A 16,060-nucleotide genomic window follows, 5' to 3' on the forward strand; every position below is an offset into this window, starting at 1 on the left:
GATGGAGCACACACACAAACAAGGAAATCCCCATGGAGCGAGAGCAGATGCCTGCAATTGTGCTTGGCAAGCAGCAGATGGGTCCTGGGCTGCTGCCACTTCCAAGAGGAGGAAAAAAAGAAATAAGGCTTCTTCATGGGGCAGAGTTTGCTTCAATTGCCACCTGATCAGCAGCTCTGCTGAAATGACCCATTACTAATTGTCAGTCGGTCACACTTTGGGCGAAGTTTCCCCCCCTTTAAATGCTGAACATGCCAACTACAGCTTTTGTGGCTTGAATTTGCCCCATTACCGCCAACAAGGTTTCTGTGTATATCTGTGCCCCTGGGTATCTGCAGTTGGTAACTTGAATAAAGGAGGAAATTGGGATGTAACTGTTTTTTTTAAAAAAAGTTAAGATTTACACAGTGACCACACACTGGTGGCAGCCATTGGGGGTGAGGGGAAGCTGTTGGCTTTTAAGGAAGGAGAAAGAATCACTGTGCTCTCACCCTAAAATAGATACGGTGGCAGAACAGGGGCCCAGGGAGCAGGTCAGATATGAGAGGCACATTGCTTTCCCCACAGCTCCAACAGCACAGAAGTTATTTAGGGATGCAGTGGTGAAATTGAAAACATCTCTCAGCGGCCCAGGATACATTAAGTGATTGCACATGTGCCACTCAGAGCACTATCGAGGCTCCTTGCACACATATGAAATACAGAAATCCATTTTTAAAAAGCAATATGTTTTCTTAAAAATGAAAAGAAAAAACCCATGGACAGGGATTCAGGAAAGTAGCTTTGGCATTGCTGCATTTTGTATGGGTGAGTCACTTGTGACCTATATGCATTTGATCTGATGGGCATTTTTAACCAGCTCTCCACTCACCTTTTCAGGCTCTTCCTAGTGGTGGTGCATTAGGAAATCAAATTTTCCTACATTTCAAACCATATGTTTCTGTAGTACAATACCACTCCCATCATCCCTGACCACTGGTCATTCTGGTTGGGGCTGATAAAAGTCTTCTTCCACTAGGAAAGTAGTCCTTTGATCAGGATGAACAGGCCTGTCTCCCTTACCCAATTCATCTTCTCCTCAGGTGATCATCTGCTGCACATACACTTGCTTTTAGCTGCCCTTGTCCTAAAGCCATTTCCCACTCAACATGAGAAAGTTGGGGGAAAGCCTGGCCAACTTCACCAGCTCCCTATCCCCTCCTTGCACCTGCACTGGCATCATGAAATCATTAGCACAGTGGGTTAGACAGGGAATGCAGCAAGGAAAGAGTTAAAACTATCAGACCATCACCAACCATCTCTTCATCCAAGAGCAGCCTCAGGACAATACAGACCAGTAGCAGAGGCAGCCAGCTGTAGAAATACATTTCTCCCGTTCCATCTGGAGAAACAAGAAAACTGTAACTGATGAATGGTGAATATGAACACTACAAGCAACTCACCATTTATGCATGTTCAAGGCACACGTGCACCACTGCGAACCCGGAAGTGGCATGAAAAGAGGCAAAAATGGCCCTAAACGAGCACAAAAATTGGCAAAAGTGGTGCTAAAACAGCATCTAGCAATCCCACGAGCCTTTGCACTGACCTTTTGAGGCCTGTGGAGAGATGGAGAAGGAGCGATTCTGGTGGAGTTTGGCGGATTTTGGTTTTTTTTAGGGGGTTCCAGAGCTTTAGAGGGTGTTTTCAGGCTTTTTCAATGGCGTTCCCAGTATATGTGATTTCACTTACATGTGTGGTGCTTCAGGATATAAGGGTAAAGGGACCCCTGACCGTTAGGTCCAGTCGCGGACGATTCTGGGGTTGCGGCGCTCCTCTCGCTTTACTGGCCGAGGGAGCATGTGGCCAGCATGACTAAGCCGCTTCTGGCAAACCAGAGCAACGCACAGAAACACCGTTTACCTTCCCGCCGGAGTGGTACCCGTTTATCTACTTGCACTTTGACGTGCTTTGGAACTGCTAGGCTGGCAGGAACAGGGACTGAGCAACGGGAGCTCACCCCCTCACGGGGATTCGAACTACCGACCTTCTGATTGGCAAGCCCTAGGCTCTGTGGTTTAGACCACAGCGCCACCCGCGTCCCTTGCCTCAGGATATAGCCCCTATGTAAAAGGGGAGTTGCCTGCCAATGAAAAAGGGAGGGGTGCTTCCAAAGTGATCATTAAAATGCTTTTAAAAAATGTACCTGTGACTTCAGCCTAATTTTTGAAGTGGCCTGAAAAATGCATGTTTCGCTGCTGAATAAGCCTGTCTCACCCAGGTATCTTTTGTTTGCAGCCAAGAGGCACCCCTCTCTGCTAATCCAAACCCAGCAAACAACAGACGAGAGAAACAGAGATACCACAAAAGTCATTAATTGTACTTTAATGAGACCATACATTGGGGAAGTGGAGGGGAGGGGGGCAGAAATGGAGAAAGCGGGAGACCCCCCGAGAAAGGAGCTGCTCAGTGCTTGGGATGGGTCTGTCTTGCCAGTAATTTTAAGATGCAGCACAAGATACCAATCGGCAATGCCCCCTGCTTGAGCAGCAAATACACCAAGTGACCGGAATTGGAAAGAGCAGTTAAGAGTACCGTTTCGCACCCCCCCTCTCCTCCCCACACCTTTCTAATGACAATCTGCACTTGTCTCCCTGCCTCTTCCACCTTGAGTGATGAACTACACATTATCACAGCCTGTGGCAAAGCAAGAGCACCCAGACTTGCAAAAACACTGCTGGGGTGGGGAACACACAAACACAAAAAAAATAGAGGGTGTTTGGAGACATTTATCATAAATCCAAGGGTGGGAAAGGTCTGTGTGTATGCCTGTGTTGGAAGAATTATGATAAGCCTTTAAATTTACATTGTACATTTGTACACCCGTTCAGATGGAATGGCCCCAAATAAACCAAATATATATATATTTATAGACTTTTATATATATATACAAATATATATCTATCTCAGCAGATATATATATATATCTCATCTCTTTTTTAAAAGGATAAAAGGTTACATCTGCCTTTGCATGCACAGTTGAGAGCTTTGCTCTCCTCAGTCGAACCCTGGGCTACAATGGGGAGCTGCAATCGGGCCACGATAAACATATATTCTGTTGGTGGTATTTTTCTCCCCTTTCCCTGCTGCCAAGACAGCAGAGAGAGAAGGGGGGAAATGAGCCCCTGACGCTGGTGAACAAGAACTCCACATGACCAGGTTCCACTTCTGACACCACAATGCAGGGAGGGTAGGTATGCTTAGGAACACTTTTATTGCTAATCAAGTAACTGCTTCCCGACATACAGGAGACCATCACTCACCCATATCAACAGCTACCACTCCCTCTGGCTTCTGACCACTGCCAAACACCTGTGTGTCCCCCCCCCCCCAAGAGGGACCCCTCTTCCATCTACTAGCTTCTCCCCCAGGGGGAGTCAAGCAAAAACCAATGAAAAAAGGAAGGGGAGGGGGAAAATGGAACGGCAAAGGATTCGAGAAGGCCAGACACCCATTCCCTTTAGAGGCTTGTGGATACACAGAGACTCACAAGGCTGTATCTGGCTATTTCAGAAATCAGGATTTCAGGGACTGAAAGAAAATATAGGTACACGCTGCTTGTGTGTGTGGGTCTCTCTTTCTCTCTCTTCCCCACCACTCAGCTTCTAAAACAAACCTTCCTTGGCCACAATCTATAAGGAAGAGATACACAAACCAGCACAGATGGAGTGGAAAGAGTAAGGACAGCTGGAGCATAAGCAGGAGGCAGGAGGAACAGAAGACACTGCCAAGGTCAATAAGCCAAAAACCCAGGGGGTGCCTTTGGTGGAGTTCAGCCGGTGAGCAGCCTGCCACGCTCCTGAATCTCTCTGCCCTGTGCACAACACCAGAATTCCCCAACAGGGAAGGTGGGACTTAATTCTTGGTCTGAGGGTCCGAAGAGCTCGAAAGGGAGATAAATAGGCACCACGTCAAAAAGGCAAAATTTGGATAAGGCTAAACAAACAGGAGACAAAAATAAATAAATAAATTGGAAATTGCACCAGCAACGCCCTTTTGCCAGGGTTAGCACCAGGCCCACAGGTCTGTCAAGTCTTGCACAAAGGGGCTGGCAAGTGGAACTCCAGAAGAGAGACCGCCCGCGCCCCCTCCCCCCGCCGGACAAGGTCTCTGGACAACATCGCCTTCTGTAGTGTTCATGGGGCACCGATATGTACAAGAGAGCACATTAGAGGGACAAGGGGCTTTTGTGTCATAGGGCGGTGCTTTCCGAATCCTCCTCTGAATTGATTTTTCCTTGTACCGGATGTCTCTGGACTTGTCCCAGTGGGTCCAGGTGGAGTGTGGCATCAACCTCTACATGGATGGAAGGGATATCAAGGTGGGCAAGATCTGCAATCAGGCACAGACACACAGGGAGACAGAGAATTACCATGCTGCTCCAGGCAACGTCTGCCCACCCGTTCATATACAGATTAAGACAGACAAAAATAGTCAACGTTTTAACTTAAAACTGAGCAGGAAGTACAGTTCTCGGAGCCTGTTAATGCCAGAGGAAAGGGATGTCATAATATAATCTTGGCTTGTGCCTTTTGCTGCTGCAACATTCTTCACAGCTGTCCCTTCCCCGCAAGCACGCGTGAATCGGGGTCTAGGCCACATGCTTCTTAATCTCAACAACAGCTCAGCAAACTGGGCCGATGGCAGCAGACAGCAGCATATTCTGCAGTTTCAGAACCTAGTCTTAACCATGGGCCTGTAAATAGCAACTTGGATTGTCATCTGTTGTGTGAGAGAATGTCCAGGCAACCATGCAGGAAAGAGTTTGGAAATGGGAGGACAGTTTCCCTTCCAGTCCTCCTCCCATTTTCACCATCCATGTGCCACAAATGACTTAGCGCACAGGTACGTGGGCAGGCAGGCAAATCACTTGAAGGATACTGAATTGAGAAGTTACTTGCAAAGTTGCTTTAAATGTCTTTAGGGGAAAGACCCCAAGACCCCAATCTCATTTGGCAAGGGGGTATCACCATGACAAAATTTGCCAAAGCTTCCTGGACACCTTTGCTGTCCCCCTTAGCTCAGCCTTGCTGAAAACGGTTCCCTCCAATGAAGGAATCTAGGCAGCCAGTACTTCAGTACAACTTACACTTAGAATTTAGCATCTCTGTTCCCTCTGCTATCCCCCTAAGTGGCAAGTATCCCATTCAACTTCTCAAGGTTCACTTTTCTATTACATGCTTTTTGGTGGCTTACGATCCATAGACATGCTATCAGAAATAAGCAAAATATTTAACTTATTTGCACATTGGGACCAAATGACCAGGTTGGCTTATAAACGTGCAAAACCATCCTGAAGAGCTAGTCAATTGCAGAAATGACAAGGGATATTGTTAAATACATGTCTTCTCAGAGCAGAATATTTTTGGTCCTTGCTTAATCCAATGAACTAAGAGGCAGCATTGAATAAAGGAAAGACAGCTCTTTCCTAAATCTCATCTGGGGCCACTCCTCAAGATGTGAAAAAGATGTTCAAAATGTGCCTACCAAATCTCCCCATATCTCTAAAGGAGACAAGAATATTTGTGGACATAGGTAAGCACATGCCCAGCAGCCAAAGTATACACACAAATCTCTCCTCTGGATGATACAGTGTTCACAGCATATCCCCATGATGGAAATACTCTAAATGCCTCTTTCACAAATCATATGAAGTAACTCCACGGTGCGGCCAAAAGTGGCTAGGATTTGATGGACAAGTCCTCCAAACAGATGATTTGAAGACTATGTGCAATTAGGACAGGGTAGGCTTACTTATCTGTTGATAAACAAAAGCATCCAGATTTATCAAAACAACAACATCCCATGCACAGCCATGACCTATCCCCAGAGCTCCACAAGACACAAATAGGCTATGACAAAACATCCTGTTCACCTCTCCTTTCCAGTCAGACAAACCTCCTATTTCAATTAAGATGCAGACAGTCCCTACCTAGCCAGGGAGGAGCATGTCACACTATGTGTAATTTTAAGCAATGAAAGTCACTGCTTCTCTCGGAAGCAAAGGAATAGCTTCCACATGGCTACTTGTGAGACAGGGGAAGTGAACTTGTATGTCAAGAACCTGCAAGCTGCATGGGATCCTTGCATACTGAGTAAAAATCACCCTCATAATATGATTTTACTCTTGAGAGCATTCCCCCATGAATTGGGAATGGGGAAGCAATTCTAAATCAGCTGTGGGAGATGTACTTCAGAACAAGGGGCGATTCGTTAGGCTTTTCAGCTGAGCTGAGGACCTTCATAGTGTAAAAAGCAGGAGTGGGGAACCTCTGTCCCTCCAGATGTTGCTGGATTTCAGCTGCGGTAAGGGATGCTGGGAGCCGGAGCCCAACAAATTCTGGAGGGCTGCAGTCTCCCACTGATACTGTAAAGGCAGCTGTCCTTACTTGGGTGAGAAGAAGACCCCGCAAGCTTTGTATCCTTTTGAGCAGTGGCAGACATAGCCTTGACCATCACCTGCTCCTGGGTTGCCCCTTTGGCCTCACCCACAACAAACAACTGCCATTAATATCCATTAATGGCAATATCATGACATCCCTTTGGAAATAACACATGGAATGGGAGAGGGAGAAAGTCACATTGGTAAGAAAGGGGCTAGCAAGGTTAGGAGCCAGTGAATTCCGTGGCTTGGAAAGGAATTAGTTGAATGCCTGCATATATAGATATATATATATTTAAACACACACACACACATATTTAAACACACACACACACGGATGTCAGGCATGAAAGGCCAAGTGAGAAGCACCCCCCCCCCGCAAGTTTACTAATGACATCATTATCAGTCAGCTGGGGAGTGGAGAGCAGGCTCGAGCAGCCATGCAGTTCTGGAACAGCGTGCCCCATGCAAGGCCAGTGAGATGGGGTGGGGGGGTGGGTGTGACTCTGTGAGGAAAGGCATGGGGGCCAGGGGTGGCTGGGGTGACATTGGCAGCAGCAGCAGTAGTAGTAGTGGCAGAAGGTTCAGGGAGGAGGGCAGGGACTCCAGCTTACCCTGAGCATTCCCCTCACACCTATCCAATATTGCATCACGAGCCTCAAACAGCTGCAGGGACACAATGGTAGGATTGGGAGAAAGGAACAGAAGAGAAACAGGAAAAGCAACAAAGACAAAAAAAAAAAAAAATAGTACACAACAAGACCTCCAAGTCAGAGCAGTTGCACCTGCCTACCAAAAAAATACCAGCGGGAAGCTGGAGACACAAAACCCCTCTCAAATGTTGACCACACAGGCGTGGCCATTCCCAAAGCACAAGCTGTAGCAACAGGAGCCACGATCGGCCCACGTATCCAGAACGGACTGCAGTTGACCCCTCCCCAATGTTTTGGAGGCCCCAGGCCTTCAAAAGAACAGGGATCAGTTGATCAAAAGCACAAGTCATCCTGGAGTTATGTACAGTCAAACCACCCCTGAGTTTTGAGACTTTGCCTGCTAGCTGTGCCTCTACTCTGCCATTGGGACACAAAGATTGGCCACTACTGACCTCCTGATCAAAAGCTGCAGCCACCCAAGGAATAGAGTCCTGCACGGAGACAGGTGTGCCAAAGAGTGGACCAGTTTCGTTCTGCTCCTGCATTTCTGGCCATATTTGAAATTCCCAAATGAAGGCTGAACTGCTGCCTCTCTCAGAGACTCTGCCGGAATGTGGAAGGCCTTTCTAGACACTCTGGTTTCCCAAGGGTAATATACATATTTCCCCCTCAGTGGTATTTTACTGCTTAACCAAATAGCACTACTGGTTGGGTTATTTACTGTTAATTTTTTTCACTGAAGATGTGCAGTCTAGCATTTGAAATTATGAATGCACAGCCTGCGAGGGGGAAGGGAAGAAGGGGGTTAAAAAAGGCAAAATAGCTGCGCAGCAGGGATGGGGAACCTTTGGCCTGGGGCTCCAATGCAGTTCTCTAGGCCTTTTCTTTGGCCTTTGGAACTCTTCCCAGGGCACACTTTCCATCCTTCACCAGCCTTGCTTCACACCCTCCTCGAGGGCTTTTGCCTGGCTGGAATAGGCCCTTGAACTCTGACAATGCCTCTTTGCTTCCATGGATGGAGGACAGAGAGAGCGGTGCGTGTGTAGAAATCAGCTCCCTGTACAAAGGCAGAATCTGCATTCATTGCTGTGCCTACTTTTGTCCCTGCCAGGTGGCCCTCGGGGAAGGTCACTCAGAAGGAAATGTGGCCCTCCGCTTGAAATAGGTTCCCCGGCCTTGCTACGCAGAGCAAGAGATTTGAATCACATCAGAAAGTAATGACCCATGTCCATCGTAGCAGGACCCAGAGCGAAACATGGAGAAAGAGTTGCATTTTCAGAGGGAGAAGGGATTAGCAGCTCTTGCGCAATGTCCCTTTTGTCTGGAAAGGCTAAGTTCCTGGCTAAAAAGGTCTGTGTTATGCTCAGCTTTCATGTTCAAAGTATTCCCTTCCATATCATCCTCAAGCAGCATTTTAGCTCAGCTCACTTAACTCACTACATATGACCTGGAATCGGAAGGTGATCCTCATTCCCTCACCGTGTATACAATTTACCCCTTGATATTTTGTTCTAAATGCAACACTTGAATTTTGGCCTTGCTTCTCAGGTAGTTTCAGAATCCTGTTTTGAATGGCAATCACTTCCTGCTTGAGTGATTAAGTAGGTGACAAGCACCGGAATTTATGTACAGCATAGCTCAATTGTTGCTTTGCCACTTGCCTGTGGGATACAGAAAAAAAACGAAGGACTGTGCCACCAGGAAACTCCACTCTCAATCTTGACTGGATTATGGTGCTCTGTACTAGTTGTTCCTACCATTTGCTCTTGGCTCTGCAGTGCTTCTCGCCAGCTGTGCCTTAAGCAAGCAAAAGGCAGACCTGGAACTTCCCCCTAAGCCAACAGTGCCCTTCAGATACCCAGGACCACAACTCCCATCATCCTCAGCCAGCAGGGACAAAGATCAAGGATGTTGCAAGTTCTGCCCACAACAACTGGAGGGCACCACGTTGGCAAGCCCTGCCCATACACTGCTCCCTCCTCCACTCTGTTTCTGCTAGCAACCCCCCACCCCCCTAGAGTGCTGTCCCTCTGCCACTGCTTTGTTACCTGTGGACATGCTCTCCCCGGGGGACATGCCGTCAAGTACTGTGTGCTCCATGGACTGCGGACTAGAGCCGGATGCGTTTGATGTGGGAGGCTGTGGAGGTGGCAGCGTGGGCCTCTGTCGTGGCTTAGGGGTGGGCCGAGATTTGGTTAAAGTGCTCGTCAGGGAAGGAGGAGAAGACAGAGAAGGAGCAGCTGCCGGGGAGAGTGGGCCCGAGCCCAGGGAGTAGCCTGGTGGGTAACTCAGTCCATAGGGTGATGGGGTGCTTGGTGGGGTGGGAGAAAGGCTGGCAGGGGACGGCTGCCCCGTAGACTGATCGGACATACCACCTGACTGGCCGTAAGGAACCTTGGCAGGGATGGGGGTCAGCTTCTTTGAAACTGCAGAAGACAAGAGAGAAAGAGACACACATACAAACACACAGATACAGCTGGTTGTCATTCATCACTGGGAGGTCAGGTGAGCTTTTTACTACTGGCTTTCAGAATACAACCATCAGGCCTGCTTGAGCCCTGGTGAATGGAAGCTCAGGCCTAAGGGCAACCTGTGCTCATGGGAAGTCATGTCTGGAACATGGACCATATTTAACCAACTCATTGTACTAGTGGAAGCCAACAGAAGGGTTCTCTGCTAGCGCAATGGGACTTCCTCCCCTCCCCTTGCACTCCATTAAATCTGTTCCAGAGGGTTAGGAGAACTCATAGAACAGTGTATGAGGGGAGCTGAGATTGTTCCATCAGTAAACTAGAAATGCTTGCGTTGACAGAACAATCTCCTTAGTGCTATGCTGCATGCAAAGCAGAAGTAGGGCTTGAACCTAGCTCTTCTTTACATCCTCCAGGTTAACTGTCCAATGGACCCTACTTGTTCACTCTAGTGACTTTATTTCTTAGAAAAGATTTCAAGTGTTTGTGGCAGGAACTTTCCTACCAGATTTCTCAGTCTTATGAGGACACCAGAAAGGAGAACTAATAATCTGCAGTCATTGCAGTTGCCCACAGAGAAAACAGGAGCCCTGGCCAAAAAGCAGTCAGTTAACTAGTGGAATTAAATTGTGTGGTTAAGACACTAAAAGAGAGAGAGAGAGAGAGAGAGAGAGAGAGAGAGAGAGAGAGAGAGAGAGAGTTGTTGCTTTGTTCATTTCACCCAGCTGAACCCACTCCTGTTGCCCTGTTCAGGTGTGAATACCTACCTTTCCGCAGGGTGTGTGGGCTCTGTTCTGTGGACAGCTGCTGTGTGAGACCAGGCAACTGCTGTGTGGTCCCACATGGTGCTGCAGGGCCACAAACCGGGCTCCCTTTCTGCCCAGAAACAGGAGAGAGTTCCTTGGTTTTTAGTGTGCTAAAAAGAAACAAAAGGTGGACAAGAAGCAGCAGTCATGAGCCCCTTTGTACGAAGGGCATCTTAAATGCAAAAATCCCCCTCTCCCATAGCCTCCCCCTCCTCCTGTCCCACAGTCCCAAGGTGCAGGCCCATAACCCTCCGCTATGATAAGCCAATGATGCTTGCAAAGCAAAGCGTTTTGATGCCTTGCTCCCGAACATACGCCCAAAGGACCAGACAAACTTGCACATCCACCTTCAAAAGCAGATCTGAGCATGACTAGAGCATGAATGGCACTGCAGCCCTCTCAGTCACTCTGTACACAGCAATGAGACGAAACAAAATGGAGGGAAGCCGTTTTCCAGAGAGACCACTCTGTGGGGCAGGTGGGGCAGGAGGAGGAGGAGCAGCAGCAATATGATCTGTTCCTCGTGGTGGGGATGGGGTGGGGCACCTCACAGATTTAAGAGGTGAACTTGTTATGCTGAACTTGAGGCCATGTCAGTTGTCCAAGTTTGTTCCTTTGCACTTAGCTGACAAGTGGTCACCAACCCCAAGGCAGTGTGGCAAGCCATGGTTTACCTCAGTGAGGGAACTGAGTTTGTCACAAATAATCTGTGGCAAGAAAGGTGCTACTCAAGGTGGTTGGCTAGACCAGGTAACTCAATGCGGTAATTGGAAACCTGGATGGTGAAAGCCTCAACATTTGCCAGGCCGAGGTGGGTGCCCCCTGCGCCTCTAAATAGGTTGGACCCAAAGAAGAACAGGCACAGCTGTTTTGGGCCCAACTCAAAATCTTGTAATACAAGGCTGGGTAAACATGTGCCCCCCCCCCCATGTTGTTGAACTCCAGCTCCCATCAGCCTTAGTTGGTATGGACTGTTGACAGAGATGATAGGAGCTGTAGTGAAACAGCAGCATCTGAAAGGTCACAGAATCCCCACTTCTGATGTAAGTCTTTGCAACTTGGGGTCCAAAGAAAGGGCTGGTTGGTTGGATGCTATTGACACTAAATGCTTCCCCAAGCTACAGATATATATATTGCATGGGATGCACCTAAATAGCCATTTAAGAAGAAGTTCTGTGCAACATATCCTGCTTGTGCAATGGGGCTCCCTGAGCCTGTCAAAATTGGCCCCAGTGTGTGTGGGAAGGGGGAAAGGAAAGGGAGGGATGTTCCATCTGACAAACTGCAATATTTGTGCAGACGGAATGATTCAAAGAGTGTGATGTGGGATTCCATGGCTGTCATAGTTTCCCCATGGAATTTTGGGAATTGCAACGTGGGGATGGTGTTGAAAATTCTCTTACAGAGCACTTTGGACATGTCTCAGAACTTCACTTCTCAGGGAAAGAAAGGTGACCAATGAAACCTATTTTAAACCTGGATTTGGCTTCAAGGAACTCCTTCCCTTGCAGGCTCCATCAGCTGATACAGCTGAAGTTCTCTCCAGGAGATCTGTAGCAATGTGGAGGCCAACAGGAAGGCCTCATTTATCTACCGAGGAGGCGTGGAGGCCCTAGGCATCGTCCCTGTGCGTAGACCTCTGGTACGTGGCAAGCAAGTGGTGCTCACCCTTCCACCACCGTGCCCAATTTGCCCGAGCATTTGTCAAATAAGAGGTTATTTACCTAGCGAGCCCGGTTCCTCTGTCTCTGGCACAGGTGCAGCTGACCCAGGGGGGAGAGACTGACATATGGGAGCTGTAAGGAGTGCCAGGAGGATCGGGTTTGGATAAGGTGAGGGGGGGTTTCATGTAGACGGAGGAGAGGTTAGTCTCAGGACCATGCAACTCTGTGAAGGAGCTCTGCTTAGGGAGGTGCAGGAAATACGGTTTCGGGTTAGAGTTAATGTCAAGCTGCTGGGGGGAGGGAGAGGAAGAAGAGGAGGAGGAGGAAGGGGGAGGCAGCGTTTGGCTGTACCCTGGCCACCGGTACAGTGGCAAGGGGGGCTCCGGCCTAGCGCATGGGCCAGTCTTGGGGTGGTGGTGGTGGAAGGATGAGTAGCAGGGGTATGGGGGAGGCTTGTCGTCCTCAGGGGATGGGTAGATGTAACAGGAATCCGACCAACTAGACGACACACCATCCGTGCTGCAAATGTCCAAAACAACAAAACAAAAACAAAAAAAGAGAGCAGAGAGCGTTTGTACAGGGAAGAACCGAACAGGAGTTTCGAAAACAGCCCATAAGCATTTGCCAGGAGAGGGTTGGGGTGGGGGCGGGGGAGAGAAGAAGAAGAGAGAACAACAACCAAAAATTCAAGGAAAGCAAGAGGGGCTCCTCAACTGCAAGGTACACAGTGGCTGGGGCAGCAATCCCCACCTTCCTGAGCTGACAGCTCCAGGCCTGGGTTTCTGCTTTTCTCTCATGAGCCACCCAAATGTAGAAAATGGCACTTGGAAACTTCATCTGCTGGAAAACAGAAGCTAGGCCTGTGCAAAATCTACCTTGCCAACGTCACCTATTCCTAAACAGTTGTTTGGGGAGATCTGGAAAATATCTCTAGATGACAGTTGTTCTGAGTGTTGGTTTTGTCTCAGGGGCCTGTTTTTTTTTTGTGTGTGTGTGTGTGTGTGTGTATAGGGGCTTGGGGGAGGAGGAATATCCCGCAAAGAAAATGTTCCTTCATATGAAGGAAATGGGTATCTATGGTTTGGATTTCACCCATAAGTGCTAATTTGAAAATAAAACCAAGCCAGGGGGCATTTGAGGGTTCACTATGGAATTCAAGGTCCCCCCACAATTCAGAAAATTGATTACTCTTGTCAATTAACTTGGGACAAACTAATCCTTCACAAAACAAGTGGGTCATGCTGCATAGTAGAACCTGCTGCCTCATTACACTGGGAAGCCAGGCAACCCTAAGCAGAATATTGGATTGAGAACTAGTGATCTGAGGAAAGCATGGCAGAGAAAACAGCGGGACAGTGTACCGAGATGCAATGCCAGGCAAGCATCAAGGTTTGCCGTGTAACTCCTGGACTCCTTCCAAAGTGTGAGGTATGCAATTGCAGGTGAGAGAGACCCCAGGGGAGGCAAGGAAGCATGGAATGAGTTCTAATGAAGTTGCATGTCCTTCTATCAAGGGCTTGACTTTGCCCTCATCCTTCTTTCTTGGCCTCTTTCCCTGGCTAATGTGAGCTCACAAACAGAGAAGTGCCACCCAAATTGGCGCTTGGCAATTTACTGGAAAGGAACAAGCCTGGAAAAACTGAAGTTGAGAAAGAACCAGGAATGTCATAGAAAGTCAAAAGAAAAGACTGCAAATGGTGGATCCTGCAGGACAAGACGAATGCTGCCTATTATTGGATCCCACAGGCTGGAGAAGTAGCAAGGGTGGAACTAAATCTCTCTTCTTGCCAGGGTAAACACAGAATTATTATCTCAATTCAGATTTAGCCCATATTTCCTCCTGTTTTGTGAGAATATGTGCAACAGAAAGGTGAGAGTGCCTGCCTTTGTGGATGGTTTTGCCAGCTTCTTATTCCCATGCATGTCTCCCTCCCTCCCCTGCTTTTAGTGGGTATGTTGACAGGCAACGCATTAAACGTCTAATTCCATGCTTGCTTTTAGCAGGGAGCACATCTATGGCAGAAGCACAGACCAGAAACATATGCATGATACCCCCTATGGATAACCCCCTACTCTCTGCACATATGAATATGGCAAACATGATCAGTCATTTCTAGCTTGCCACAGAGCCGACCCTTATGAATGAATCCCCAGCACAAAATAACACAAGTCTTGCATTAGGTCTGAAAATCCAGGACTAAAAATGACAACATGGCAGCTGCATGAAGCTGGGCCCTAAAAACAGAGCCAGACCTTTGCCTTAAATGGATATCAATAAAATATCGGGTCAGAATAAGCCTCTCCATGCTGCTGGTGCCGAATTCCAACAGGACGAGGTGGCAAAATAGGAAGGTCTGCCCAGTCTCTGTAGCGCAAAATCAGGAAAAGAATTTTTTTCTATGTTACTATTCCTGATGCCAGTCTTCCTGCTTGCCTAAAATCTTTGGAGCAACAGGTCTGTTTTTTTTTTTTTTTTTTTAATTGCTTACATTCAGCTGAGCCACAGGAAAGTATTATTTTGTGCCTCAATTCTCTCTCATTCAAACACACACACACACACACACACTTGCAAAGTGAAAGCTGAAGCGTAACTAAAGAGGGCCCATGCAGGTGTGGGAGTGGCAGACGTGTCCACAGAGACTTCCAGGACCACAGAACACAGTGGCAGCTGCTTGCGCTGCCCTCCAGCACTTACCTTGCTCTCTCAGCCCCTGGCGGGAAACCGAAGCTAGTTGGAGTAAGGGAGGGAGTAGCTGAAATGTCAAGAGATTGCTCAGGAATTGGTGACTGAGGAGTAGCAGCAAGATCGGAAGGCGGAGCAGGGGGCTGCATGGCAGGAGGGGTGGAGGATGCCTTACGAACTATGGAGGTGCCTCTGCGAGCCACCCATGAGGTGTCCATCACCCGGACGCCCATGCTATGGGGGGGAACACAGAGATAGTCCCTTACCAACTCGGAAGCAATCATTGAGAGCATTAAACACACACATTTACATTGCAGGGGGAAGGAGGGAAGCCATCTAGGTGCATCCAAGCTCTGAAAGGATCCACGTACAGTCAATGGGAGTCAATAACTTAAATGTAGACTCTAGAGAGGAATGGCCGTGAGGGTCATTTGGGTCAAAGGCTGCTCTGCTGGGACACCCAGTGGCCATTTGTAATCATCAGGGCAGCCACAAAAGCAGTGACCTTCCAAGGTTGGTAAAGTTTTGTATCTAAGGGGGGTTCTCCCAGACATCAACAAAAACAGGGAGCCTTGGGACTATGAGGCCTTTCCAAAGAGCCACAGATCTGAACATAAAACATCTACGGCGGGGGGCAAGGGGAGCATCTAGAATCTTAAAAAACGTGCAGCCAGGACACCTGTGATTAATTTCCCAAGAGGAAAATGATGCCCTTTGCATTGGAGATGATAAAAAACTGGAAAAACAACATCCTGCAGGAAAGGGGGAAGGGCCATAGGTCGATGACAGAGCACATGCGCCCAGGGTCCATCACTACCACCTTGGGGAAAAGGGCTAGGAAAAACTTCTATCTAGACCAGGGTTTCCCAAACTTGGGTCTTCCAGTGTTTTTGGACTACAGTTCCCATCATCCCTGACCACTGGTCCTGCTAGCTAGGGATGATGGGACTTGTGATCTAAGTTTGGGAAACTCTGATCTAGACCTTGGAAAGCGGCTGTCCACCAAAGCAGACTCTGTAATAAGGCAGCTTCAAATTTTGACGGGGCACTCAAAAGACAGGCTCCCGTCTCAGTGCTCTCGGGGAGAAGCTGGCTTCTGCTCTGCCTTGCCCTGACATTAAGGGTGGCAAGGGCGAGCTTCTGCTGGCAAGGCCGTGGGTGCTCTGAATTGACTGGGTCTTGACACTGAAGGTAGGAATGGTTCAAGAGCTACCCAGAGGATACCATACCTTTGGATTTTCCTAAGGCTGCATGGACAGAAACATACAGGTATTAGTGTAACAGAAACTAAGGCCAAATGCTTCTCCTGCTGCGTCAGTTTGGCAGGCCTTTGGGAAAGGGGCTGGGAAGTCCAAGGCCGCA

At 48.3% G+C, this 16,060-nt stretch overlaps 1 protein-coding gene across 10 annotated transcripts in view; it reads right to left on the reverse strand.

The window, feature by feature from the left end:
* Positions 1-2,338: 2,338 nt before the first annotated feature.
* ARHGAP44 (Rho GTPase activating protein 44) overlaps positions 2,339-16,060 on the reverse strand; it is an 83,282-nt gene continuing 69,560 nt past the window's right edge. For 3 of the 10 annotated variants that reach the window (XM_083429778.1, XM_083429776.1, XM_083429784.1), the window contains 6 exons: positions 15,928-15,945; positions 14,711-14,932; positions 12,076-12,534; positions 10,313-10,461; positions 9,123-9,500; positions 2,339-4,371 (listed from right to left, as the gene is read on the reverse strand). In XM_083429778.1, the coding sequence (XP_083285904.1) occupies positions 4,232-4,371; positions 9,123-9,500; positions 10,313-10,461; positions 12,076-12,534; positions 14,711-14,932; positions 15,928-15,945 (1,366 nt within the window). In that variant the 3' untranslated portion in view covers positions 2,339-4,231. Of the gene's footprint in view, positions 4,372-7,035; positions 7,088-9,122; positions 9,501-10,312; positions 10,462-12,075; positions 12,535-14,710; positions 14,933-15,927; positions 15,946-16,060 lie in introns of all 10 variants that reach the window. The other 7 variants (XM_083429780.1, XM_083429782.1, XM_083429783.1 and 4 more) reach the window with 7 other exon arrangements.

The sequence above is a fragment of the Podarcis tiliguerta genome (assembly GCF_965153285.1).
Source record: "Podarcis tiliguerta genome assembly, chromosome: 2".
NCBI classification, from domain to species: domain Eukaryota; kingdom Metazoa; phylum Chordata; class Lepidosauria; order Squamata; family Lacertidae; genus Podarcis; species Podarcis tiliguerta.